Genomic DNA, 27,440 nt, shown 5'->3' with positions numbered 1-27,440 from the left:
ATAGTAAAGTTTTTGGAATAAAATATTTCGATTAAAATATGAATAAATAAAAAGAATTAAAAGAAGCAATTATCAATTAATAATCAAAATTAAAGAAAGTAACAAGAAGAGCAAGGAAATACACCAGAAACACCGTGAATGTGGTGTCAGTGGTCGTTTTGACTAGAGAACGACAGTAGCGCCGTAAGATAGTCGTGTTTACAGATTTACCAGTGAGTTCTACAACGTCACGTCAAAAAGTGCAACAAATTTCTACCACCATTTACTATGTAAAGGTGCGTTTTTCAATAGAAGTTTGATGCAATAATTGGTGATAATAACAAGTTTCTGTGTATCTTTACATGATTTTAACGAATCGGCATTTTCTTGAAAAGAAAATTTGAAAGATTTTCTTTAATACGGCAATGCTAATCGTTAGGATGGCCGCCATTTTGTCCGGAGGTGGCCCGGTTGAGTGAACGGGGCGAAAATAGTTGCTCCCTGGACACCGAGGATTGTTGAAATTGCATAGGTACCGGTTACGTGGGATCTTTTCACTTATCTCTAATTATCGAAAGAAATTTGACATTCGTAGAAGAAGTGCGCGTTTATGAAAAATCGAGACTTCTTTTCGTCGCCGCTCGACGTTAGTCCTTTGTAAGCACGCTGTATACATATTTCGCGTAATTTCAAGCTAATTTAGCGACGATTGTTCGCGAAATTCTTTGGTCGATGATGCTTTTTCATCAACAGAAAGCAGACCGGATTGGTCGTTTCCTGATTCTAATTTTTGACGGTTGACAGTTCGGTACGTTTGACGATACACCCGAGAAATAAAGAGGTAGCAAGAGAGAGATCAAAAGAAGAGAGAAGGAGATAGAGAAATAATTCGCGACATGACATCGTACCTTTCATGAATTGCGAAATTCCAAAGGAATACAGACCCTTGGACGTGATTATTAGTTTCGTTATTAGTTTCGTACAATCAAGTGGCTATTAACGTTTATGAAAGAATCGTTCTCGTTGATCAAGACAAATAATTGGAATTTGTTCGCTGAAACCTTAACAAGATCATGCTGTCATGCGATTTATAGAATGTACGAAACGTTCTTCGTTATCTACGTTTATTGCACAGTCTTCGTTAAATTCTTTTTCTGTTAATCGACTATAAAATTGACGGTACCGAGACGAGTCCTTCGAGACGAGTCCGAATTACATAGATTTTCTCTTACAGATTTTTCATCCATTCTAATTTTTCAATTGATTTAGTTTTCAAAGATTTTAAATATTTTTTTATTTTATATTTTTTAATCATTCATGTTTTTTTTTACATAAATATTCATATGTTATTATTATTGTGTTATAAATAATAGTAGGTTTCTTAATAAACATACAAAAATAATAAGGGAATGAATATTTAATGAATATAAAACTGTTATAAAAATTAATTAGTAGCATAAATAGTTTATAAGATATAAAAATATTTATTACCTATTGTTATACTTTCTTTAATTATTAGATTAACATTATATGTATTTAATTGAAAGATTATTTTTTGTAATATTTAATATTTTTTATATTTTAATATAAATTATACAGATATTAATTTTAATATAAAATTTTTATTATTTTGTTACAGATAATGTAGGTATAGTTTATTCAAACAAGGCCTTTAGGGTATAATTATATTTAATGTCAGTGAATGAGTTGGATGATTGTTATTGGTGGTGCGATTATTGGACCAAGAGGTATTGAGACAATTGGAATATAGCAAAGAGCACACAAAATGACGATTGCCACAAGAGGCCAAGGAGTAGGCATAGACCCTCCTGACAGCCAGCAAAGTACACAGGTATATAAATTATTCTTATATGATATATAATAATATAAAAATTTTAAATTAAGTATATAAATTGTAATATAATATATTTAAACTATATTTGAAATTGAAATTTTTTTTATAAAATTCATTGTAATGTTTTATATGTTGTTATAATTTATGTTTATTGACATTTATATTTATTTTTATCATTAAATTGAATTATATTATTAAAATAATATTATATAATAATAGATGCATAGTCCACCGGGTCCGCAACAATTAGCTGATACAATGTCAGGACTTCAACTCACGGAAAATGTGGTACAAACAGAATGCACCAATGATACCTTAACTTCAATAGAGGATAGTAATCAACTTCATGGCGAACCCGATTTTCCTGTTGCAAAACTCAATATGCTTCATGAAAAAATATCTAGTCCACGATGGGTTGTACCAGTTCTACCAGAACAAGAACTAGAGTGCCTGTTACAAGCCAGTATCGATCTTTGTAAAAAAGGTTATATATTATATTATAACTATATATATTATAAATATTATAAATTGTTTTTAAATTTCATTTCATTAATTGAATTAAATGATTTTAAATATTGATTTTAAATATAAAATATATATTTACTATAAATATTTTAATTTTATATAAATATATAAATACAAATTTTTATTTAGGAATTGATGTACAAAGTGAAGCATGTCAGCGCTTTTTTCGAGAGGGACTCACTATTTCTTTTACTAAAATATTAACTGATGATGCAGTAAGTAGTTGGAAAATGAATATTCAAAATTGTATTAATGCAAACTGCGAGCGGTTGGTGGATCTATGTATTCTGAAACTAGATGAGGATTGGTTTCCTCTTCTCGATTTGCTGGCAATGGTTTTTAATCCTAGTAATAAGTGAGTTATATTTTTTTCTCTTGTAACTTCTCTTGTAGATATATTGTATTTATATATTTCTATTACTTATATTGGCTTTTTGAATTTTGTTTTAGATTTCATACATTTAATGCAGCAAGAGTTTCAGAAACTGTCCCACCGGGTAGTGATATTCCTGATGAACAGCTTTATGCCCGGCCACCTCCTGATTCAAGAAGTCCTCGCGGATGGCTAGTAGATCTCATAAATAGGTTAATAAATGATACTAATAATCTTTTTATTTTTTATACTTTATATACGATATATTTAACTTTATTTTTTTTTTTACAGATTTGGCAGTCTTAATGGATTTGAAATTTTACTCTCCAGATTTCAAAACGGCCGAAATTTAACAGTACCAGTTATTTATGCTTTAATCAGACCTTTTGGTTTATGTTATGAACTACTTACTGTTCACACAATAATTAAATATCTTATGCCTATTGTGGTAATTATTTTATGAAAAAATTGTAGTAAAAAATTATATTTGAAATTACGTTTTCTGTATATTTTTATGTTTATAGGAAATGGTGCCTGTAATTTTAAATAATTTAACTGATGAAGAATTAAAAAAAGAAGCGAAAAATGAATCAAAAAATGATGCAATATCAGCTATAATCAAAGCCGCCAAATGTTTAGTATCACGAGTACCACATCAAGAGGAAATGATTAAAAATTTAGGAATTCTGAGATTGAAAATGATATTAAGACTCTTGCAAATTTCTTCATTTAATGGAAAAATGAATGCTTTAAATGAAGTAAATAAAGTGATTGCTACTGTTAGTTTTTACCAACATCGAAATGCGATAGTTGAAGAAGAAGAATGGCTTACTGCAGAATGTATGGCGGTAAGTTCATTCTAATTTCATTAAAATTTGTTTTAATTCAAATGCATATAATTTATTAATCAATAACGATAAATAATATTATTCTGTTTATATAGAAATGGATAAAGGAAAATGGAGTTTTAGAAATTGTTTTAAGAGATTCGTTACATCAGCCTCAATATGTTGAAAAATTGGAAAAGATTTTACGCTTTATTATAAAAGAACGAGCATTAACTTTAGAAGATTTAGATGCTGTTTGGGCAGCACAAGCTGGAAAACATGAAGCAATTGTGAAAAATGTTCATGACTTATTAGCCAAACTTGCTTGGGATTTTAGTCCTGAACAACTTGATCATTTATTTGAATGTTTTCAGGTGTTCACTATTATGAAATTATAATCATTATTATTCCATTGATTGTTATAACTTAATTAAAATATTTTTTATTTTAGATGAGTTGGAAGACTGCTAATAAGAAACAAGGAGAAAAATTACTAGAATTAATTCGCAGATTAGCAGAGGATGATAAGGATGGAGTAATGGCACATAAAGTATTAAAACTTTCTATTTGCATATAAAATTTTTTTTTATTGCATATATAAAACATATTTTTTTAAATTTAATTATACTTTCTATTAATATTAGGTTTTAACTCTTTTTTGGAATTTGGCTCATTCTGATGAAGTGCCTACAGAAATAATGGATCAAGCATTAAATGCTCATGTAAAGATTCTTGATTATTCGTGTTCACAAGAAAGAGACGCTCAAAAAACAATTTGGCTAGATAAATGCGTGGAAGAATTAAAAAATAGTGATAAGTGGGCTTTGCCTGCTTTAAAACAAATTCGGGAAATATGCTGCCTTTATGAACCAAATCCTAATATAGCATGTCATGGACAACGGAATCATCATTATAGGTATATTTATTTAAATAATAACATAGAAATTAATAATTTAAAATAATTTATAATGAAAATTTTTTTATTCTTTTCTATTATATTTTATTATATAGACAAGATGTTATAGAACGACTTCAAGCAGAACATTCTGCAGTAATTCTTGTGACGAACAGTTTAACAAACTATATGGATAAAATGCGACAGTTGGTGAAAGAAAATCCAGATATTGACGCAAATATTTATATGCATGATGGTCGTTATAATCATATTATGCAAGTCCAAGAAAGACTTAATTTTCTTCGTTTTTTGTTAAAAGTAACATTTATATTACTTAATATTTTCTTATATATATTAATTTTTAAATAGTGCATTATTAAATTTATTTGTCTTTTTTTAGGATGGTCAACTATGGTTATGTGCAGATCAAGCTGAACAAATTTGGCAATGTTTAGCAGAACAAGGTGTATTTGTGTCTGATCGTGAAGCATGTTTCAAATGGTTCTCAAAATTAATGGGAGATGAACCAGATCTTGACCCAGCAATAAATAAGGACTTCTTCCAAAATAATATATTACAATTAGATCCAACTTTACTTACAGAAAGTGGTATTAAATGCTATGAAAGATTTTTCAAGGCTGTCAATTCTAAGGAAGGAAAGTTAAAATTGAAAAGAAGAACATTTCTTATGGATGACGTTGACCTAATTGGTACAGATTATTTATGGCGTGTAAGTAGAATTTAATATTAATTATTTCTTCTTATAATAATATTTTTTGTATTATCATATATTAATATGGATTTCTTTATTTAGGTTGTGACCAATAGTCCTGAAGAAATTGCAAATCGAGCTATAGAATTATTAAAAGAAGTGAATACTAATTTAGGACCACGACTTCAGTCATCAGTTCTGGCATTTCATGTGACATATATAGGAGAATGTATGGACAGATTAAAAGCTCATTATGATACTGTATCTGTATTAAGTAAAGTATATCTTGAAGGAAAAGAAGAACGTGAGCAGCAAATGTCAAATAAAATTAAAATAGAAGCTATGAAGATGTGTCGTGTTATGAAGGTATTACAAGAATACATAAATGAATGTGATACAACATTTCCAGGAGAACGGAAAATATTACCACTACATAGGTATTCTTATTTATTTGTAAGAATGACGAATTTTTAAAATAACAAGGAAATTGTATATATTTTTAAAAATTTTTATTTGATTACAGAGCAGTTCGTGGGAAGCATCTATCTTTTATCATTCGTTTTGCGAATCCTGGTCGTAATGTAGATGATATAGAAATATTTACACATAGTAATGACACTTTAGGATCATTAAGGCGACAAATATTACGCAGAATTAAGGCCAATGGATCAAATGTAAAACTTGATTTATTTCTTAATGGAGAACCTTTGGAATCAACAGATGATAGAAAACTACTTTCTCAAACTCCATTAAGAGATAAAATGGTATATATACTTTTTTCCTTTTTAAAATATAGTAACAATTCCTTAGAATTTTCTTTTAAAATAAAATAATGATGCAATAATTAAAGAATTAAGTATTTTTTATATAGCTATTGTCTGCGAAATTAAGTCAAGTTAATAGTAATTTGCCAAGTTCACCAGATAGTAGTTCAGATAGTTCTACTAGTTCTCCACATCATCCATATGATGGGCCAGATGTAGAAGCAGAAAATAGTTTACCTGGTGTGGTATGTTAATTTATAATAATTAAAATTATAAAATATAATTAGTATCAATTTTAATTTTTTTTTTTTAATTAAAAATTTAATGATTTCATATTATTACAGGTTATATCGCAAAGATCGCAATATGCTACATTCTTCTTTCAATTGGCAGATCTTGGATGTAGTCTTCAACACGCGCAATTACGCGATGGTGCAAGAAATTTATTACAATTGGTGCCACCAGATACTCTTACTGTATCACGATTACAATCATTATTCGGTCACTGTAAAGATGATAACAATTTAGATAATGCTCTTTGTAATGAACAAAATACTACAGTAGATTCTTTATTTTTTACTGCAAGTTCTAGCCAAGTTTTATACAATTTAGAGGTAAATTTATCTAATATTTACTCATTTTTGTAGTCTTTAAAATAATTTATAATAAATTATTTATATTTCAGGTTTTATATAGTTTATTAATGCCAGTTTTAGATCCAATGTCAGAAAGAGCATTTGAGTTTCAGTGTAATTTCATAAAGAGTGGCGAAGCTGGTGTTATTCTTGAAATGTTAACTAAAAATAAATTTTTACCAAATGCAGATGAAACTACGAAACGAGCAGCATATTTAACAGTCTTAAAATTATGTAAACTTCTATTAACGACAGTGGGTAATGTGATGGCTTGTGTAATGGATGAAATGCAGCAAGCTGGAATTTCAGAAAATCATGATAATCATGTTCACAATAATCGAGGTCCAGTAGCGGTTTTAAAACAAGCCTTACAAAGTGTACCTAATCAGAATACTGAATATATGTTGAGAAGTGTAGCAACGAATTTGGCGCAACATTTAGCACTTCGAATGTTGTGTGGAGCAGCAGAATTTGACAAATGTCGACAACTTTTTATGCAAGCTCTTTCCTGGGAGTTACCAGATGTAGCTACTATTCGTGCCATAATTAGGCTAGCATGGGCGGCATCCACAGGTAATTTAAACAATATAAATGCATCTGCTGAAATGCTTCATACACTTCATGAAATAAACGAAAAGGAAACGTCAAATAATCCTGACAATAACGATGTGTTAGTATGTAAAGAAGCATTAGAAGTTCTGACAATCGCTTTGGTATTGAATCCAACTGCATTAGAATCATTATCAAGAGATAAAATGTGGCATACATTTTTGATAGATCTTGTGCTCTTGAGTACATCAAGAGTAGTTAGAATGGCTGCGGCTGAACAGTTTTTTCTTATATCGACATGGTATAGTAGTGGTCATCAACCATTACTTTTTGCAATAACATTACTTTTCACCGTTTTGAACACTACTGTTATGGAACACGCAAAACAGAGTCACGAATATTTTCAGCTTTTATGTAGATTATTAAATTTTGCACATATGTCGGGATGTCCTCTCTTGACAGCTGAGACGTTATTGAATATTGAAATAGCATGGTTAAAAAAAGTACGGGACAATGTTAAAGAAACTGGAGAAAGTCAAATTGATGAAGCCGTTCTCGAAGGTCATCTTAGTCTTACTAAAGAATTACTTTCTTTTTTACCTCCAAGTAAAAAATACGAACTTGGCTCTGATGAAAAACATGGAGTAAATTTGATTAAAGAATTGGTTGAAGATTTTGTATTTCCTGCGTCTCGTCTTATGTTGCAACTTCGTAGCACTGGAGAATTGAGTGCTTCGCAAGCGAGCCCAGTATGCACGACTCCTCAATCGACTAGCGCCGCATTTGATTTACTTGTAGGTCTTTGTGTAGGCTGTGTACCTAACATGAAACTTCTAGTCACAATGCTCACTGATATGTTCTACTCTGAAAGAGATGAACCGCTAGTAGAATGGGATTACTTACCACCTGTCGGGCTTAGGCCATTAAAAGGTTTTGTAGGTTTGAAAAACGCTGGCGCAACTTGTTATATGAATTCAGTATTACAACAATTGTATATGGTTGAGAGTATAAGAGTTGGACTTTTGGCTGCAGAAGGTGCAGCGATAGATTTGAACGAAGATTTTTCTGGAGAAGAAAGAATTGAAGGAGAACAAACGATAGAAACAAATGATAATGATACAAATGAAGAAAAATGTGGAGCAGATGAGTCTCGAAAAGAATATAATATTGGTATTTTAAAGCAAGTTCAAGCAATTTTTGGTCATTTAGCATATAGTAAATTACAATATTATATACCTAGAGGACTTTGGAAACATTTTAAGTAAATATCTATAAATATTTTTAGATTTATTATTATCGATCGTAATTATAAAAATTTATCAATTTTTTTATTAATATTTCAGACTGCAAGGTGAACCTGTAAATCTTAGAGAACAACAAGATGCAGTAGAATTTTTTATGAGCTTAGTGGAAAGTTTAGATGAGGCATTAAAAGCCTTAGGACATGAACAAATAATGAGCAAGATTCTGGGTGGTTCATACAGTGATCAGAAAATCTGCAAAGGTTGCCCTCATAGGTACCTTCTTAATTCTTAAATTTTGCTTTTTTCGGTAAACTGTAATACCGCATTACATTATCTTCAGATATTCCAAGGAGGAACCATTTAGTTTGATAAGCGTGGATATAAGGAATCATAGTAATTTATTGGACTCTCTTGAACAATATGTAAAAGGAGAATTATTAGAGGGTGCAGACGCTTATCATTGCGACAAATGTAATAAAAAGGTATGAATTTTAAATATTTTTATTTTAAATTATTATATTCATAAAATTTATGGTTTTTATTTTTTATTCAAATTTTATTTTTTTCTAGGTTGTGACGGTAAAACGATTGTGTGTAAAGAAGTTACCACCTGTTTTAGCTATACAATTAAAGAGATTTGAATATGACTATGAAAGAGTTTGCGCCATAAAATTTAATGATTATTTTGAATTTCCAAGAGATTTAGATATGGAACCTTATACTGTTTCTGGACTCGCAAAATTGGAGGGAGAAGTTATAGACTGTGATTACGAAGAATCAATGAAAGGAACTTGTACTAAATATCAATTAACTGGGATTGTAGTACATAGTGGTCAAGCTAGTGGTGGTCATTATTATTCATATATTTTACATAGGTATTGAAATATTTATGTATACATGCAACATTAATATTTACATATCATTTTTAACAATTTTATTATTATATTTTATTATTATCTATTAGGCAAAATGATGGTGTTGCGAAATGGTATAAATTTGATGACGGTGACGTTACGGAATGTAAAATGGAAGAAGAAGAAGAAATGAAATCTCAATGTTTTGGTGGTGATTATTTAGGAGAAGTATTTGACCATATGCTTAAAAGAATGAGTTACCGAAAACAAAAGCGATGGTGGAATGCTTACATGTTATTTTATACCAGATTAGATGTAGAAGAAAATTCTTTAATGAAAAGCGTTAACGAATTATCATTGTGTAAGTACTATCTGAAACTTATATTTGTTGAAAAGTACTTATTTGAAAATATTGTAATATTTTAGATACGAAACTAGGAGTTATGAAAATGCCCTCAGCTATTGAATATAGTGTCAGAAAACAGAATATCAAATTTATGCATAATCGAAACCAATTTAGTGCAGAATATTTTCAATTTATTAAAAAACTTGTATCTTGTAATCCTCATAACATCAATAGACAAAATATGAATGAAAAACTTGTAAGTTGATTTAACAAATGATATATATTTTCATGATAATATTATTTATCAAATATCTATAATTTTTAAAAATTATAATTATAGAGCCCGGAGCAGGAGGAACTCGCAATGTTATCCGTACAATTAGCATCAAGATTTCTGTTTTATACAGGTTTTCATACTAAGAAAACTTTACGCGGTAATGCAACGGATTGGTATGATATCGTTTGCCACCATTTGCGTAGCAGCAAATCAGTGCGATCTTGGTTTGCTCATAATGTTCTATTTAATCATCCTCATAGGTAGGCATTTTTTTAAATATATATGTATGAATTTACAAAATATTGATGTTTATTAATTAATTTATAATATTTGTAAAATTAATTAATTGTCTTTAGATTTTGCGAATATCTTTTGAGTTGTCCCAGTACAGAAGTTCGAACAGCTTTTCTTAAAATATTGGTATTTCTTGCACATATTTCTCTCTTGGATGGTCCGTGCGTGCCGCCTAGTCTAAATGCACCAAGTAAATATTTCAATTTATTATTTAATTTATATTTTATCATCGTAAATGTGATGATAGAAAATCTTTTTTTTTAACTGTATAATAAAAATGGACTTATAAAATATAATTTAAAAAATTTAATAACAAATCTTTAATATATTTTTTAGCTATACTTTTAGATCCAACAGCAACACTTAGTGATCATTTATTACACGCAGTTCTTTCTTTACTTCATCGTGAAATCTCGGATCATGGACGACATTTACCACATTATTTCTCACTATTTCATACGTATGCATCACTTGGTCTTGCTGAAAAGGCCCAATTGCTTAAGGTAAATTACAATTTTCTTTATCTATAAATAAAAAGTTAACTTAATTATTTATTTGAATATCATTCATATTTTTTATCATAGTTAAATGTCCCCGTTACATTTATGTTGGTTGCGATTGATGAAGGACCCGGTCCTACGATAAAATATCAGTATCCTGAATTAACAAAATTGCATCAAGTAGTTAGTATGTTGATACGCTGTTGTGATGTATCATCAAAAGCACACTCGAGTCTTGCACAGTCAGGAGTAGTACCTTTATCAAATCCATATGGTGATCCAGCATGTCAAAATGAATATTTGATGCCTATTCAACCACAAGCAGCAGATATACTCTTCGTTAAAAACAGGTTTGTTTTAAACAAATTGCATTTTAAATAGAAGATATAGAACAAATTATAATTTTTGTCTTGCAGTTATATGAAAAAATTAATCGAAGATGCAGATGTTAATGTTACTGAAGATACAGTAAAATTATTGCAATATTGTTGTTGGGAGAATCCTCACGTATCTCGAACTGTTCTCAGTGAATTATTATGGCAGATTGGGTTTTCTTTTGCACACGAAATAAAACATCACACTGACTTATTACTTGCTGTACTTCTTATGGAAGATTCATGGCAAACACATCGTGTTCATAATGCTCTAAAAGGTACAAACGTTGCAGGTATAAGTTTTTAATTTAAAAGATATTAAAACTTGAGATCGTAAAACGTAATTATTATTAGGTGTACCAGATGAAAGAGAAGGTTTATTCGAGATAATACAAAGAAGTAAACATCATTATCAGAAAAGAGGATATCAATGCATTAAATGTATGGTGCAGCTTTTCAGCAAATGCAGACCTGCACATCAACTTTTACATCATAGTTCTGAATTGAAAAGAAAATGGATACATGCTACCGACTGGCTTCATGAAGAACTCGATAAAGTATTGAACAAAAGTTTATTTTTTAATTATAATAGTATAAAAAAAACTAATTTATTATATAATTATATATATTATATTATTATATAATAATATAATAATATGTAATAATAATAATTTTATTTTTAGAGACCTTATACTTCTGCAGCACCATACACCCATGCATATAGTAATTGGTCTCCACCAGCTCAATCTAATGATTCCGCGAACGGTTATGTTTTGGAACGTAGTAATAGTGCAAAGAAAACATTAGAAAGGGCATGCGAACTTTGTCCCGATGAAGAACAGGAAGTGGAAGACACAAGCGAGGATTGTACGGAAGAGACAGAAAAATATCAACCACAAAACAGAGATATATTGCGATCGAGACGTAGTTTAGTCTGGGGATGTATAGGGTAAGATTTTGATGAAGAAGTTTTTTTTATCATTATTATTTTTATTACTTTTTTATTATCATTTTTATCACAATTTTATTTATCATTATAATAAATATAATTTTTATTTAAATATAAATTTTAATTTTATTTAATTGTTCTTTTCTTTTTTTTCCAGTTATCCTGATGTTACTGTAATACAACAAATGCAAGAGGAACAACAATCTCAACCTAGACCATCTCCAGTTCATACTCCTCTTTGGTCCCAATCTCCAGTTATACTCACACCACCAGCTCATCAGTTACATAGTCCACAGAACTGTGAGTCATCACAAAATACCAGCCAGGATCCATAATGAACGCTACATATTGACGTTCTACCAAGTTGCTGCCTCGGTGAAACCATTTCAAGATATTTAGAAATTACTGCGCCAGCAGCTTGGTGCCGAACGATAGAGGCACCTGTACAAATATAACTCGCAGATTTGTTCTCTTTTGCTGGTATTCAAGAACTTGCATTTGTAACTTGACAGTTTTACTGTGGGCAGTTACTTCGAATGATACGATGTGGCATAGCTATCTGCACTAATGAGAAAAAAAAAGAACGATATTAGAAACAGCGATTATTAAATAAGAACAGAATTTTTACGTATTGATTGAGGCAACGAACTCTCATCGTGATTTTTTCTTATCCCTAATGTTTATGTATTCTTTGTTTATTGCACTTATATTATTTGAATTTTAGAATATCGGGAAAAAAAGAACATTTTCTTTGAAAGAAATCTTCGTAAAAGAGATTGACAAGAAAAAAGAAAAGAAAAAAAACGATTGAGCTAAAAATTATATTTGCCTCGATTAATGCATTTGAATTCAAGTGTAGGAATACGATAAGATTGTATAAATGTATAGCGAATAGTGTTATGGAATCCCGTCTCTGCCGGAATAGAAAACAAAGGTATAAAAAAAAAAGAACATAACTTCCGTATGTCTATGTAAATTTGTTACTAATAAAAAGTTAAAAAATGAAACTTTCTAACGACCGAAGAATAAGGCTAAAAAATACAGTAGTTTCTGACTTAATTGAAAAGAGCAGAGTTATAAATCAAGAAAAAAATTTCACATCTACCAATATTTCACTATTTTAGTCTTTCAAATGAAATGAAAATTTCCTTGTACTTAATCTCGAATATCAAAGACAAAAAAAGGAGATAAAAAAGAAAAAAAAAAAGGAAAAATAAAGAAAGGAAAGTCACTTCGATGCAGCTATTTTAGCTGTATAAGAATTTAAACATACACCAATGATGCCTCCCATTGTGCTTTCTTTCAGTTCATCTAATTTGAGAAAAGAGTTGTGCCTTCGATATCGTGCGACTCCATTTGTATTTAGATAGTTGTTTAAGAATCGAATTGTTATTTCAAATTTGATTATATGTATTTTGTTTGTTATGTTTTTGGGCTATTTATAAGAAATGATAAGAAGAAATTTGATCGAGCGAAATTCAAGTAGATGGTGCAGTTGATTGTTTAAAAATTATACAAGTAAGAAATGACAAATATGACGGAATATTTCTAATTTAAATAATAATAATGATAAATACACATATAAAAAATGCGGCAAAATAAAAGGAGATCAGTTTGTGTTTAACATAAGGAGTCGCAGTGCCGCAAAAAAGAAAAATAAGCCTTGTCCGAAATCCAAAAATTTCTACAAAACGAAAAACGAATGAAAAACGGAATTGAAGAAAGCGTGACGGTAGCGACACAAAAGGGTATGAAATAAATATAAGAAAAATAACACTAATTTGTATCGTTCTAAGGTACGATCCATCGTTGAAAAAAAGAGCTATGGTCTTTTCGCAGTATTGTAAAAGCAATTCTTAGTTTTCAATTAATAAAAGAAGATGATAGATTAGATGGTACTTATACACTGTTCGGTACTTTATCAGGCATTTGTATAAAAACAATGAAATAATAAAACATGGGAATAACAATAACTGCGATTCTTTAACATATGAATTGGCCATAGCTCTAGACTTATTAAATAATATGTGTTATATAGATATTATATAAATATTACTAAAGAAGAAGGAAGAGGAAAAATAAAGTCACGTGTAATGAGGATATAAAGAAACCGTGTGTATACATAGGAATTCGTGCGATGAGAAAATCAACGATTATGTCAAGACACCAGGAAATAACGATATATTGATTACTGTTCGTATTTATCAAATATTCACGTTAAACAGTGTACCAAATTATATAATAGCTACTATCGGTTAAAATAATAATGGTACCTAATCTTACTCAGATATGTACATATGCAACTGCTTTTTATATGTGATAAAAATTATTATATTCCTATTATACATTGAGGTTAGTACGCTATTGTAAATCCTGGTTTTTTGTACACAGACTGTATGCTAAGTTCAATTTTTTGTTAACGGAGAGAATGTAGTTTATAATTATTTAATATTTAATTGTATCGCTAAAAGAATAAGCGTAACACGTCTTGTATGATATAACATAACTTGATTACTTTCAAACAATCAATATCAGATTTAAGTGGTCGAACTTCGAAGTTTGTGTCATGATATATTAGTACTACTTAGTGTCATTTCTTTTTCTTTCTTTCTTTCATATTTTGTTCTCTTTCTTTTTTTTTTTTCTTTCGAACGAGCAATGTTAGAGATAAAAAAGTGGATATGAGATATAATGCAACCGGGCAAATGATTCTAATTCACGGTTTAACTAATCACGAATTTTGTGCAAAATATATCTACGAGAGTCGATCAAGATTGACCATCTTTAATACGGTAATTGCGAACAATCACGCTCGTTTTTTATAGTCAACGAAAGATAGTCGGATGCAAAATTACATTTTTGCATGAAACTTAATTATACAGAGAACAACAACGATGAAAAATGATGCAAAAAAAAGAAAAAAAAAAAAAAAAGAAAAAAAAAATAAGAATGCAAAACAGAAAAGGAAACAATATTTCAAGTCTCGATACGACATTAATCAAAATCAAAGGCAAATGCACATGAAGCAATGAAAAAAGATTAAAAAAAAAAAAAAAAAAAAAAAAATAATAAAAAAAAAACTAAAGTTGTACAGTTATATACTTAAGCAAAACGATACGAAAAAAAAAAAAAAAAAAAAAACGAAAAAGAAAAAAAAACAATTATAATAATTCGACTGTACGCGAAGTTAATTTTCGTAAAACTTAAGGCAAAAAGACAAAAAATAATAATAATAATAATAATAATAAGGAAGGAGAAAAGAGTCCCTCGTTGATGTCCGTTTAGTTTTAGTTGTAAAGGTAATTTTATGTATTAACTCGATCGACGCTCTAGTCAGTAAAATTAAATAAACGGAAAGAGATTAACGAACCTCGTTCATTTAGTAGCATAGCGTATCTCTCGAAGTTTCATTTTTTTTTTTTTTTTCAATATAATTGTTCAAACAAATCTTTCAACTTTTTTTTTTATGTTTTAAATATAACAATATAAAATTAGATTTTCAAACACGTATATACATCTCCGTTTTAGCATGTCTCTTTCATGATAGCAGAAACAACTTCCACCGTTCACATGGTGCTTGTATTTCTCATTTGCCTTTGAAAACCTCCACTAAGACTATTTCGAGTATAAAAAAAAAAGAAAAATAAAACAAAACGAATGAAATCGAATAAAAAAAAAAGGAAATAAAAAAAAAGAAAAAAAAGAAGAGAAAAAAATACGAAATGATTTAACAATGAAACTACCTCGTTAAGCGGTCAATGTATTTACAATTTATACGCGTATTTGATTTCATTGCCAAACCCTTTGCGTTCCATTTATAAAATACATCTTTTTTTGTTTCAAGCATTTCTTTTATTCGACGAAAAATTACATCTTTCATTAACCCTTTTGATGCTGATTTTTATGATATATTGCATGATCGTAAGTTTTTCACTTCAAATAAATCACGGATGAATTTGATACTTCTCGAGGAAGCATACAAAAAAATTATGATACGGCATTGTGAGGGTTAATTTATTCCAAACTGCCTTTTTACACGCGAATAATAAATATTGGATTGCAAAGGGTTAACGCGAACAAGAACCCGTTTTTCGTCTTTAAGCGTCAATCGCGTTATTCAACGTAACAAAAATTTATAAGTTAATATTTTTCTCTTTTGTCACTGAATTCTATATTGAAATCGGAATGTTCATTGATATTTTAAGAAGGCTCGACATATAGGACGATCCACTTTTATTTATAAACTAACCTATTTAAAAAAAACAAAATATAAATATATCTCTTTTTTTCTTTTCTAATTTTGATTTTTATATAAGTAAGAAATGAAGTGCCATGTAAAGAGCAAAACGAGTAATTATTGGATATCAGATATCCAATGATATCTTCGATATTTTAACACAATCTATACACTTTATTTACTAATATTATATATTCATAGTAATTTTTTTCAATTATGTACATATATATATATATATAAATTAAGATGGATCGTCCTCTGTCTATTTTACAGATTATAAAGCGAATAAAGATATCTAAATTATTACCCTGTTACGGTTCTCAGTTTTACGTGTCTAAAGAAATGACTTAAATAAACGAAGAGATTGCAAAAAGAAAATTTGCGAAACTATTTTTACTTTGTGAGAGATTCTTTTATTTTCTTTATTGTTCGAAATATGAAGAAATATGAAGAAGAAAATATAATGTGAGAAGAAGAAAAGAGAGATCGTAGCAGGGCCGATGAAAGTACGAAGAGAGAGAAAAAAAAAAAAATAAAAAAAATAAAAGCAGAAGTGCTCGTCGAGGAGCGAACGGCTTCTTTCGTGTGACTTCTTGCTTAACGTGTGCGCGAATAAAATCGTTCGACACTGGCATCCGAATGACGAAACGGTCGAGAATCGTATGGAAATTTAGTCGGTAGATAAGGAAAGATATTATATAAAAGCTCGAAATCGTGGTTCGATTCGACGTTGGACATTGGAAAATGTTTTTTCCTCCCACCTTCGTCACTCGCATGATAAATGTCTGCCTATATATTGAAGATAATAAAGCGTGAAAAAACGGTGCGTGAAATTTTGGTAGACGTGTCTGACAATGAGAGCGTTGATAATCGAGCCAACTGGTTTCAAGCTGATTTCGTTCGAAACCAAATATGAAAGTGTGTATATATTGCTTTGTCCGTCAAATACACGCTTTTCTTTAATTTTTTCTTTTTCTTTCTTTTTTTTTTTTTCTCTATAAATTTTTGTTAAATTTGACCAGATGGCGTCATCGAATTGCGCCAACGTAAAAATATCGTTTACTTCTTTTTTTTTTTTTATTCACAATAATTTTCGCAATGAGATTCGTGCAATTGTTTACGAAATTATTGCGATATTTAATATGGTAATTATAATTATATTTAACGCATTAACTATAAAGATCGATGTGTATTCGAATTAGTAAGTAAAGGATCGTAAGATCTTGATCTTGAAAGTTCGAGGATCGTTCGGTTCGGCTAACAGCGCCGTAGAATAATTCTAATCCTTAGGATTACGAAAATTACGAAGTATTACACGATACTATATAGATATATCGAGTAGAATATTTAATTTTCGCTGTCCTATATTAGGACTAAGCTATTGAATCTTTCGATCGAGCCCCAATCCCATCGCAATTACGATTATCACAATGAAATAGGGGAAAAAAGGGAAGAAGGAAAGGAAAAGATCTCGTTAGAATGGTCGACGTTAAAATTTCGCTGGTCGTATATTGTCATCACCGCACGAAATTCATTGTGTCTCGTATACAGGATACATCCGATTGCCGGAAGACATCTATTAAATGCCGAAAAACTCCGTAAATGAGCTAATTGATTGATATCGAACAGTGAACAGTGCACTGCGTTCCTTGTAACTCAACCCGTGAATAAAGGATAACTCAAAGATATTCGCAGGACGAATATGATACATTGCTCGCATTCCTCCGAAGCTGTTTTCGTTATCTGTTTTCTGTATTTATTTCAAAGAGCTGCGTTATGCACTCACTTAAACTAGTAGAATTTACTATACGAGATATAGAGTGTTGAAAAAAAGAGGAGACAATGAGAAGAAAAACTTTGGTCATATTTGTCCATGAATCAATTTATTACTGAGGGAAGAAAGTAATAAATAATTATTACTTATTCTATATATCAATTGTCTCGTGGACATCGAATAAGTTTTATCCCAAAGGAATAAGATTTTTTTTTTTTAGAGATTTAATTTTTAGAGATTTATGATATCGTAGTCGCAATATCCTTTGTTTTTTTTTTTTTTATCCTTTTCCTTCATTTGCTAAATGATAAGACCGGGGATGTCCTATCGCTTGCATTTGCCTACTGCTTTCATAAAATCGCGCCCTTTTCCCTAATTGAAGCACGAAAATGTAAACAACGATCGATATCGTTTCTTTCGTTGGCGTGCTCTTAATTATCGCTTTCATATCGAATCGAGATAAATTCACCATATGGTGTGTGTGTGTATGTGTGCCCTTCAACCTATGGTGCTTCAACAGATTGTGCCTCGCCAACCTTGAGTCTTTTTCGTTTTCATCCGTTCTAAGCGTGAAACGATCACGGATTCTTGTTGGATAATCATTCCCTCGATTACCAAGTATTCTGGGGCCGAAACCTGCAGACTTTTCAACTTTTCCTCTCGTAGAGGATCATCGGTAATTAATTCTATCCTTCTCAATTTTTGCCCGTCTTCAAATTTTTTAACGAAGATCGAATTCCTCGTATGTAAGATTGTTGGATCTTTTCAAAGAAAAGATTGAATACGATTTTAATATCTCGATAAGGGATCATTGTGGTCGGAGATTGAACTATGATGATCGCAATTTGACGAACTTCTCTCGGGTGTTTTCCCATTCATATATTCACCGATGGGATAATATGGGAGAAAAAAGTTCCTGAGATAATTTCGTGAAATGTCCGAGCAGCAAAGGGCAAGAAATTTAAGAAATTTATTCGTCTCGATGTTTATCGGAGGGGGGAAAAAAATTGCTAATGGAACGAGAATACCGTACAAGATTTATTAACCAAATAATCGACAAATGATTTTTTTTCTAGGCGTGCACGTCTCGAAAAAAAACTGGAAAAACTGTATAACACTCGCTTCGTAACCGAGCACCAAATACCGACGTTCAAACGAAAGTAATACCAAAAAGAGGTAAAAAGAAACAAAAAAAAAAAAACAAAAAAAAAACAAAAAAAAATGGAATGATGTTCTTAATTTATTATGTATAAGTGATCTTCGGTGATCGATCGACAAATTTAAATAAAAAGAACAAAAAAGAAAAAAAAGATATAGTGAGAAGCGTAAAAGAAACATAACTGAGAAAGAACACGCTTTAAAAAGTAGCTAGAAACTGAAGATAAGCGCTCACGTCGTTTTCTGTCATTATTCGTTTTTCAAATAGGCGCATTTACGTAAGCATTTTACTTACTCGAACGTTATTCACAAATCGAGCCAACTGAGTCTGCAATCCTAAGAGAATAAAAATAAAAAAAAAAAAAAAAAAAATAGAGGGAGGAAAATCGGTGTCCTTCCATATATATATGTATATATATGTATATATTATGTTATATATATATATATATACATATTATACATTATTATTATTATTATTATTATGATTCTTCGCAGAAACTTTCATTAATATAAATATTAATTAAGATTGTATATTCTCAATTTAATCGGATAGTTTTCATCAAGGATTGCAGACGACGGTTCGCTGTATGATCCACGGGGATTTTATCGATCGAACGACAAATTCATCTCGTGCGTAATCGGCGTGAAAAACTTCGCCGCTCCTGAAAATCTTTTGTGTATTATTTCTAACAGAATGTAATAAAGTACGGTTTAAAAAGAAGGATAATAAATAATGTATTTTCCTCTCCCATTCCTTTTATTTCGTGTTGCGATTAAGAAAGATCTAAAATTTTTGCAAGGGTTTCGATTTCGATTACAATTTTTTTTTTCGCTTTAAAAACCATATGATTATTTTTATCTATGATACTTGTTGAAGACATTGAAATGCAAGTGTTTAGCAAGCGTTGCACAAGTGTGTTATCAAATTTCAACATTTTTTCTCCCCATTGTCCTTGAAATTTTCTTCATTCCATATTTACAAGTTTCAAGTTATGTAATTTTGATATACATGAACAATTCGATAAGCATACAATATTATTACGCATATCGATCGGATCAAATATGAATCATTGATACAAATCAATAATAAAAATAAATAAATATACATATATATATATAAAATATATAATATATCGATAAGTTAATATCAAATATAATAATTTAGTGGCTCATTCATTTGCATATAAAGATCTCATTTAATCACTAAACGATACAATCTAAACGCGTAAATGAATTACTGAACTTATTGAAAAAATATAAAATGATATGGCATGCAAATCAAATATTCGATTATATGAATAATCAGTTGATATTGACATTGACGTCGTTATCGTTAATCTTGCGTTATATAAGTTTCATAATTTCATAAACAAAGAAAACAAATTATTTTCGTTATCAAATATTAAATATTTCGTACTCAAATATTTTACGAAATTGTGTAAGAAATTTTAATCTTAAAATTCTCTTTATATATATTAATAATATATATTTTTCTCGTACAATGAAGTTTATTCTTTGCATAAATATCTATAGATCATAAGTTCATTCTACAATTATAAAACAAAGTTATGTTTTTAGCGCGGAATCTATTATGTTTCATGAATATCATTGTTTATTAATAATATTACTATGGTTTATATCAGTCGATTTCAGAACACAGAAAACGATTCATCATCCGGAAAAAACACAAACGTCTTTCATTAAAATTGCAAAGATAAATATGAATACGACGAAGTTAGATAAAGCAAATAGTTTTATCAGAAACATTAGTGAACACGCTGCCTTCAGGGGTTATCTTCATGATTTCTCGTCGGTTTCGGTCATTAGTTGTAAGACCAAATGAATGTGACCATCGAAGCCATTTAATCGTATGTTTTCGTCAGTGGAAAATCAATTGATTCGCGGAGCGATTCAAATGTAAAGAGTGATCGATCTTTTGTATATAAAATATTCGAAATTCTTTCGATTCGAATAGTTTATTCATTTTGTTTTTTTTTTTTGCGTATTCGCGCGAGTTTTTTAATTCATTGGAAATCTCTATTTATTACATCAAAACGATAAAATTACGGAAATAAATTGAATTGTTAAATTTCGAATTACTGATCGTATAAAATTAATTTCGTGTTCCTTTTTGTTTATAGACACTATGTCTCAACAAATGATTTGTATCGAAGACTTTCAAAAATATGCTGATCAGCATTTAACACCTTCTGTGAGAGATTACTACAATTCTGGAGCAGGAGAACAGTTCAGTTTGAAGCTAAATACTGAAGCTTTTAAAAAGTATGTAAAAAAAAAAAAAAAAAGAAAAAGAAATCATAATAGTAATAAAAATTTAAATCACTTGTGAAATCGAATTTTAAGAGTAAATTCGAATCAAAATCAAATTTTATGATCTTAAAATACTATTTTTTTCCTTTTTTTTTAAGAAGTTTTTAATTATTTTATCGAGAATTTGAAATTCGAAACATTTTTAAAAATGTTTCATCATTTGAAAATTATTTTTTAAGAATAATTAAAAAATAATTTCTTGTTCATTTTTAATTTTTTGTCTATTTATTAATTTAATAATATTATTAATGAATTTATTTATTACAATTTATCTTCATATTGACATTACCTATTTATTTTCTGGTTTTAATTACTAATTAAAATTTTATAATATTTTACAGATACAGGATAAGACCAAGATTTTTAAGAAATGTTTCCAGAAGAGATTTAAGCACTACAATTTTAGGTGAAAAAATCTCAATGCCATTGGGAATAGCACCAGCAGCTATGCAACGTATGGCACATCCTGAAGGCGAATGTGCAAATGCTAGAGGTAAACATATTTAATCTTTAATATTAATATTAATCATAATCTCGTAACTACAATGTTTTCTTGTTTACTTTTTTTCTAATATTCAATTATGCGAATTTATATATTTAATTTTTAAATATGATACATATTCATTATATCACGAATATAGATTTAATAAAAATTTTTATTGATTATGCAAATATTTTACAAAAATAGTTGCAATCACAAACACGTGCTTGATTTGATTAATCGACGATGATTACAATGGAACATTTTATGTTTATAAAATATTACTTGTAGAGCATTTTGAACTTGAATAAACAAATACATAGTTTTTTTTATAAAATAGATAATTTTTTTCCTTTTAATTTATTCAAAACTGTACAGAAATTAAATTGTTATCTTTCTTCATTATGTAAATACAAATGTACATAAAAAATCGCATTAGTCTGTATAAAAAGTTAAATGGTTGATAATTCATACGTTATGTAGTAAGATGATATGTTATAAACATTGTCGCTTATTTAGAAAGTTACTTATTATTGCTTAGATATATATATATATATATATATATATTTCGATTGTAAAATGGAATTCTTGTACAGAAAAATTTTTTATTTAATAATTTAATAATTGTACATGGGAAAATTTACTCTTCTTTCGGTTTGACCGAATATTACAAAAGTACATTTTCTTTTATCAGTCGAAAAACTTAATTAATTTCTTGAAATATTTTGCAATAAAAAACACTTCGTTCATCAATCACACATTATATTCATATAATCTTTACGTATTATATTAATAAAAGATTATTTGTAATAGGTAAAAATTGAGCTTTGAAGCGAAATTACTTTATAAAGTAATAATTGTAATTATCATATATGTAGATTCTAAATGCAGTTATACGTTTTAAGGCACAACAGAGAGTTCGTACAATATTTACATCAATAGAAATATGTTAAAAATGCGTCACAATGGAAATACTGCATAAATTGATTAAAGAAAAAAAGTATTAAGTCGTATCATTTAAAATAACTTCATAATCTCAAAATATTTTCCTGCATAATCTCAAAATCTCGGTAAAAAAAAGTGAATTCAAATATGCATTGTTATTTTAATTGACTAGTTAACGAAAATGGAACATATGTTTATGTATATATACATATAATTAAACATTAGACGCTTAGGCTTTAAAAGTTACGACAATAAAAGGCGAAGGAATTAATGTCGTTTGGGTCCCACATTATCCCAGTTATTGATAGCTTTCATATTCACTTTCTCAATTCTCCATTTTTGCGTAGGTGAAGATGGATCACATTTTGTTACAAAGACTTTTTTGCTTGCTGGATCTGTGTCCAGGCATCTTGACGAATAACCGTGCATCAGCCATTGTTTTTCAACATTGTAACGCCATAATTGATTCCCTTGCCCACCATGACAAGGATATAAACTGACTGAAGCTTTTGCACCTCCTTTAGAGACATCCAAACATTCTGTACGATCTTTCGGTCTAATATCTTTATGCCAAGTTAATTTAAATTCTTGTTCTCCTACAATATTTGGATTATCTTTTATGCAGATATCAACTACAACAAGTTCATCTTTTTTTCGTTTCTTTGAATCTAGACATAATTCTGGCACACCCATGTTACGAATTTCTCCAGATGCAAAATCATCAGGCTCAATAGGAGGATATACGTCGACAAGATCGAAAGCTATATTTTCCATAAACCATTTAAATGGTTTACAATGTAATTTAGCTCTCAAATCTCTTTGTGATTTCAAGTTTCCAGGATCTAATGATCTTAAATGCGGACGTCTTCTATATATATATTCTGCATATTCATCCATCCATACTTCTGCTACTCTCTTATAATTTTTTCCCAAAAAATCTCCTTTGCCTGGATTAGGGAAAGGTGGGAACTTACGATAAATGTGACCTACTCTTGAACAAGGAGCATCATACATTTGACCTCCACATTGCCAAATTTTGAATGATAATTCATACTGTTCACCTCCCCATATATCTAATTCTGGATCATATCCACCTAATTCCCAAAAAAATTTAGCACTAATGGCAAATAAACCACCTGCCATGACTGGACTTTTAAATGGTTCTGTTGGATTTTGAAGATCTTCAGGTAACAATGGCAATCGTTTGTAATACAATTCCCAATCAAAAGCTCCCCTTGCCCCCTCATCTTGAGCTCTATATTCAAATGTTTCATAAGCTATCACATCAATAAAAGGACATACACAAGTTTTATAATCTTGTGCAATGGGTTCTAATAGAGGTGGCAACCAATTGATATTTGCTTCGCTATGAGAATCTAAGAATACAAGTACTTTTGCTTTTGCAATTTTTGCTCCAGCTAATCGACCCTTAATTAAACCAGAACGTTGCTTTAATCTTACAATTTTCACTTTTGGCAAGTGAGTGGCAACATAATCATCTAAAGTTTTTTTCAATCCTACTTTAGTGCTAGCATCATCAACCAATATTATTTCTTGAAGAAGAGATGCTGGTGAACGATTAACAACACTCCAACAAGTACGCATTAAAGTGCTAAAGTGTTCATTATGAAAGGAAACTATCACCGAAACTGAATCAAGATTTCTTAAATATTTTTTATCTTTACAGCCTGGATGCCTAATGTCAGGTACTGAGCGATTCACTGAGATTTCATCACTGAGTGCAGCATTAAAACCATTTACCTGATATAACTTTTCCTTTAATGCATCAAGAGATGGTGAAAGAAATGCTGGTTTTCCATGTTCACCTTTTCCAATTCTTCTTGCTTCTTCTTCAATTTTCATATAATCATGCCAATCTATCTTTTCATCAATATCCTGTTAAAAATTACATTTTATTCGTTAAACGTTATGTTATGACACTATTTTTATTTTTAAGATAAAAAACAATAAATTTAAAGTTTAAATTAATTAATATCGTTTGCATCGGGGTTCACGAAAACAACTATACGATACTGCATGGAATGCAGAAGGTTAGCTATTGCTAAACCTGTTTCACTTGCTTCAACCTCGTTAATAATGAGTAGGTCTTTAACCCGTACCTGATAATGATTGTTGAAATTCTGATTATTATACATTGCCAAATTTTTCGAACTGCTACTATCCAAGGCTACCAATGCAACTGGTGTCATGATTTCATGGTTAGGTGTTGCTCGTACATAGCGAAACACAACGACGGTTAGAAAAACAGTAAAAACCGCCATAAGGAAGAACTTTATCAGACTCACAACATTTCTTCTCATCATCATGATACATTCATGTCGCGCGATGACACTTGCGAAAACACGCTATAGCCACCGGCTTAGCGAACTATCTACATGAAACTAACCTCATGTGTATATAATTAATATATCTTATCAGCTGCTATCTTTGATATAAAGTCTTTGATAAATTGTAACGATAAAACACATGGAACAGACACGGTTGTCACGCGTCGACTGAGAATCGATCCTCCGAGATCGAAATAGTTTCTAATAACTGAATACATTCAAATGTTAAAAACTGTATCTTCCAGTAGATTGCACTCTAGTAGCTTTCACATCACATTCTTGATATTATATTATATATTATATTTTTCTAATATTATTTTTATTTTTTATTTATTTTATCATTTCCTATTGCTCTTTTTATGAAAAACGTATTGTTATCGTTATTGTTTAAACTTTAAATGATATTTAAATTAATAAATGTATTGATGTTTTAAAAAATATTTGCATTTTCATAAAACAATTTAAACGAATGAAACTGTGATATTATATAAAACTTTAATTATTCAATTTTGTAAGTTTTTAATAATTTTATAAATGTGTAAAATATAAAGTGAAATGAAAATTCTTTCTAATTTTTAGCTGCTCAGGGAGCAGGTACAATTTATATACTTTCAACGATATCAACAAGTAGTATTGAGGAAGTAGCTGAAGCTGCGCCAAACGCAATAAAATGGTTCCAATTATATATATATAAAGACCGTAATGTTACTATAAATTTAGTAGGACGAGCAGAACGCGCTGGTTTTAAAGCTGTCGTTCTTACTGTCGATGCACCACTTTTTGGTGATAGACGAGCTGACATTAGGAACAAATTTTCTCTCCCAAATCATTTGAGGTATTTGTTATGTCATATAATAAGATTTTAACTCATGAAAAAAATAATAATTAAAAATAAACGATATTATTATTTTACTTAAAAACATTAACAAAATATTAAAATAATTTAATAATAATTTAAATATTATTTTTCAGATTAGGAAACTTTCAGGGAGAATTATCGACTAAAATAAATAATGCAGAATCTGGTTCCGGTTTGAGTGAATACGTTATGAATCTGTTTGATGCCTCCTTAACGTGGGACGATATTAAATGGCTTAAAAGGTTAATAAAAAATTTTGTGATTTAGATTTATGAATATTGAAAAAAAGTAATCTTATCTTTTTTACAGTATTACAAAGTTACCAATTGTTTTGAAGGGAATTCTTACTCCACAAGATGCAGAATTAGCTATTAAAAATGGAGTATCAGCGATTATTGTTTCGAATCATGGTGCTAGACAAGTTGATTGTATTCCAGCAACGGTTTGTTTTATTTTTTTTTTTTTTTACAGATTATATGATATAACAATATGAAAAAATTTAATTTTAAATAAAAAAATTTTTAGTAAAAACAATGTATGATTCATAGATTGAAGCATTACCAGAAATAGTGAAAGCTGTAAATGGTAAATTAGAGATCTATATGGACGGAGGTATAAGGCAAGGTATCGATGTTTTCAAGGCACTTGCTTTAGGTGCTAAAATGGTAATTGTATATCAAATTTTAATAGTTTTATTTTTAATATAAATAAATTTTTCAATTTCTCAATTAATATTTTTATGTTTTATAAATAGGTATTTACTGCCAGACCCTTGTTATGGGGTCTATCTTATGGCGGTGAGCGCGGTGCGAGAGCAGTTCTTGAAATTTTTAGAAAAGAAATTGATGTTGCATTTGCATTAACAGGTAAAATTGAAACATTGTTATGAAATTTCGATACTATTACAATAGTTTTAAATGTTTAAAAATCAATTTGCAGGTTGTGCAACCGTTAGTGATGTTACAAAAGATATGGTACAACATGAATCTCATTATAGTCATTTGTAAAAAATATAATGTAAAATTAATTTAATCATATAAGTTATTCAGAATAAGTATTCATAAGTATAAAATCAAAAACCGTTTCGATGAATGTAATTTTTAAGATTATTTAAAAATGATAGATCTAAAATCATTTTAAGTTCTTAAAAGTGTAACTTTAAGAATATTTTAAAGATACTCCAATATTTATTTTACACTTTCTCTAATAACTGATATATTTTATATTTACGTTGATTGATTTCTTTTTTTAAATTGAACAATGTATAAAAAAAAAAGATATAAAGATGATTAATATAATATGAAAGAAATATAAATAAATCGGTGAATAAAATATTCGAAAATATTTCATCACAA

The 27,440-nt window shown here is 29.3% G+C and overlaps 3 protein-coding genes across 9 annotated transcripts; 2 read left to right on the top strand and 1 right to left on the bottom strand.

The window, feature by feature from the left end:
* The first annotated feature begins 140 nt into the window (after positions 1–140).
* On the top strand, positions 141–19,842 carry faf (ubiquitin carboxyl-terminal hydrolase-like faf). 5 transcript variants are annotated; one of them, XR_015291186.1, is made up of 31 exons: positions 141–275; positions 1,619–1,831; positions 2,054–2,318; positions 2,489–2,714; positions 2,810–2,944; positions 3,024–3,180; positions 3,257–3,580; positions 3,676–3,933; positions 4,011–4,109; positions 4,204–4,475; positions 4,571–4,772; positions 4,855–5,184; positions 5,269–5,603; positions 5,690–5,930; positions 6,038–6,175; positions 6,275–6,544; positions 6,616–8,375; positions 8,458–8,631; positions 8,699–8,840; positions 8,929–9,233; positions 9,323–9,573; positions 9,639–9,814; positions 9,899–10,095; positions 10,192–10,319; positions 10,466–10,632; positions 10,714–10,979; positions 11,046–11,281; positions 11,358–11,560; positions 11,687–11,952; positions 12,110–18,049; positions 18,084–19,842. XR_015291186.1 is itself a non-coding variant. In XM_086904909.1 (30 exons), exons 2-30 carry the CDS (start codon positions 1,766–1,768, stop codon positions 12,285–12,287), a joined length of 7,758 nt encoding a protein of 2,585 aa, XP_086761035.1. In that variant the 5' UTR covers positions 141–275; positions 1,619–1,765; the 3' UTR covers positions 12,288–19,842. The 5 variants fall into 5 exon arrangements, 4 of the variants coding, with proteins under 4 accessions (XP_086761035.1, XP_031774265.2, XP_086761034.1 ...); XM_086904909.1 differs by having other exon boundaries at positions 11,367–11,560; positions 12,110–19,842; XM_031918405.2 differs by having other exon boundaries at positions 12,110–19,842.
* On the bottom strand, positions 11,973–25,922 carry LOC100869479 (N-acetylgalactosaminyltransferase 6). Of its 2 annotated transcripts, XM_012490386.3 has the most exons (3): positions 24,999–25,922; positions 24,640–24,774; positions 11,973–12,516 (listed from the first exon to the last, which is right to left on the bottom strand). In XM_012490386.3, the coding sequence occupies exons 1-3, from the start codon at positions 25,203–25,205 to the stop codon at positions 12,508–12,510; spliced, it is 351 nt and encodes a 116-aa protein (XP_012345840.1). In that variant the 5' UTR covers positions 25,206–25,922; the 3' UTR covers positions 11,973–12,507. The 2 variants fall into 2 exon arrangements, with proteins under 2 accessions (XP_012345840.1, XP_003696256.2); XM_003696208.4 differs by lacking the exon at positions 11,973–12,516 and having other exon boundaries at positions 22,519–24,774; positions 24,999–25,566.
* On the top strand, positions 20,741–27,440 carry Hao (Hydroxyacid oxidase). Of its 2 annotated transcripts, none has more exons than XM_012490388.3 (9): positions 20,741–21,038; positions 21,263–21,404; positions 21,794–21,945; positions 25,806–26,061; positions 26,199–26,327; positions 26,395–26,527; positions 26,634–26,750; positions 26,840–26,951; positions 27,025–27,440. In XM_012490388.3, the coding sequence occupies exons 2-9, from the start codon at positions 21,268–21,270 to the stop codon at positions 27,090–27,092; spliced, it is 1,104 nt and encodes a 367-aa protein (XP_012345842.1). In that variant the 5' UTR covers positions 20,741–21,038; positions 21,263–21,267; the 3' UTR covers positions 27,093–27,440. The 2 variants fall into 2 exon arrangements, with proteins under 2 accessions (XP_012345842.1, XP_003696255.1); XM_003696207.4 differs by having other exon boundaries at positions 20,761–20,989.

The sequence above is a fragment of the Apis florea genome, unplaced genomic scaffold (genome assembly GCF_048593485.1).
Source record: "Apis florea isolate Af1SG1 unplaced genomic scaffold, ASM4859348v1 contig_2350_pilon, whole genome shotgun sequence".
In the NCBI taxonomy this organism is placed as follows: Eukaryota; Metazoa; Arthropoda; class Insecta; order Hymenoptera; family Apidae; genus Apis; species Apis florea.
Note: the sequence above shows the minus strand (reverse complement) of the source record. Positions and strands in the feature narration are given on the sequence as shown.

Excerpts from the sequence above, each read along its gene's own strand:
- faf (XM_031918405.2), top strand. The coding sequence starts at position 1,766 with ATGACGATTGCCACAAGAGGCCAAGGAGTAGGCATAGACCCTCCTGAC. Across the intron at positions 4,476-4,570 it reads CAACGGAATCATCATTATAG|ACAAGATGTTATAGAACGAC; the intron begins GTATATTTATTT and ends TTTATTATATAG. Across the intron at positions 8,841-8,928 it reads GCGACAAATGTAATAAAAAG|GTTGTGACGGTAAAACGATT; the intron begins GTATGAATTTTA and ends ATTTTTTTCTAG.
- Hao (XM_012490388.3), top strand. The coding sequence starts at position 21,268 with ATGTCTCAACAAATGATTTGTATCGAAGACTTTCAAAAATATGCTGAT. Across the intron at positions 21,946-25,805 it reads CGAATGTGCAAATGCTAGAG|CTGCTCAGGGAGCAGGTACA; the intron begins GTAAACATATTT and ends TCTAATTTTTAG. Across the intron at positions 26,952-27,024 it reads TGTTGCATTTGCATTAACAG|GTTGTGCAACCGTTAGTGAT; the intron begins GTAAAATTGAAA and ends ATCAATTTGCAG.
- LOC100869479 (XM_003696208.4), bottom strand. The coding sequence starts at position 25,205 with ATGATGATGAGAAGAAATGTTGTGAGTCTGATAAAGTTCTTCCTTATG. Across the intron at positions 24,775-24,998 it reads ATTTCAACAATCATTATCAG|GATATTGATGAAAAGATAGA; the intron begins GTACGGGTTAAA and ends AATTTTTAACAG.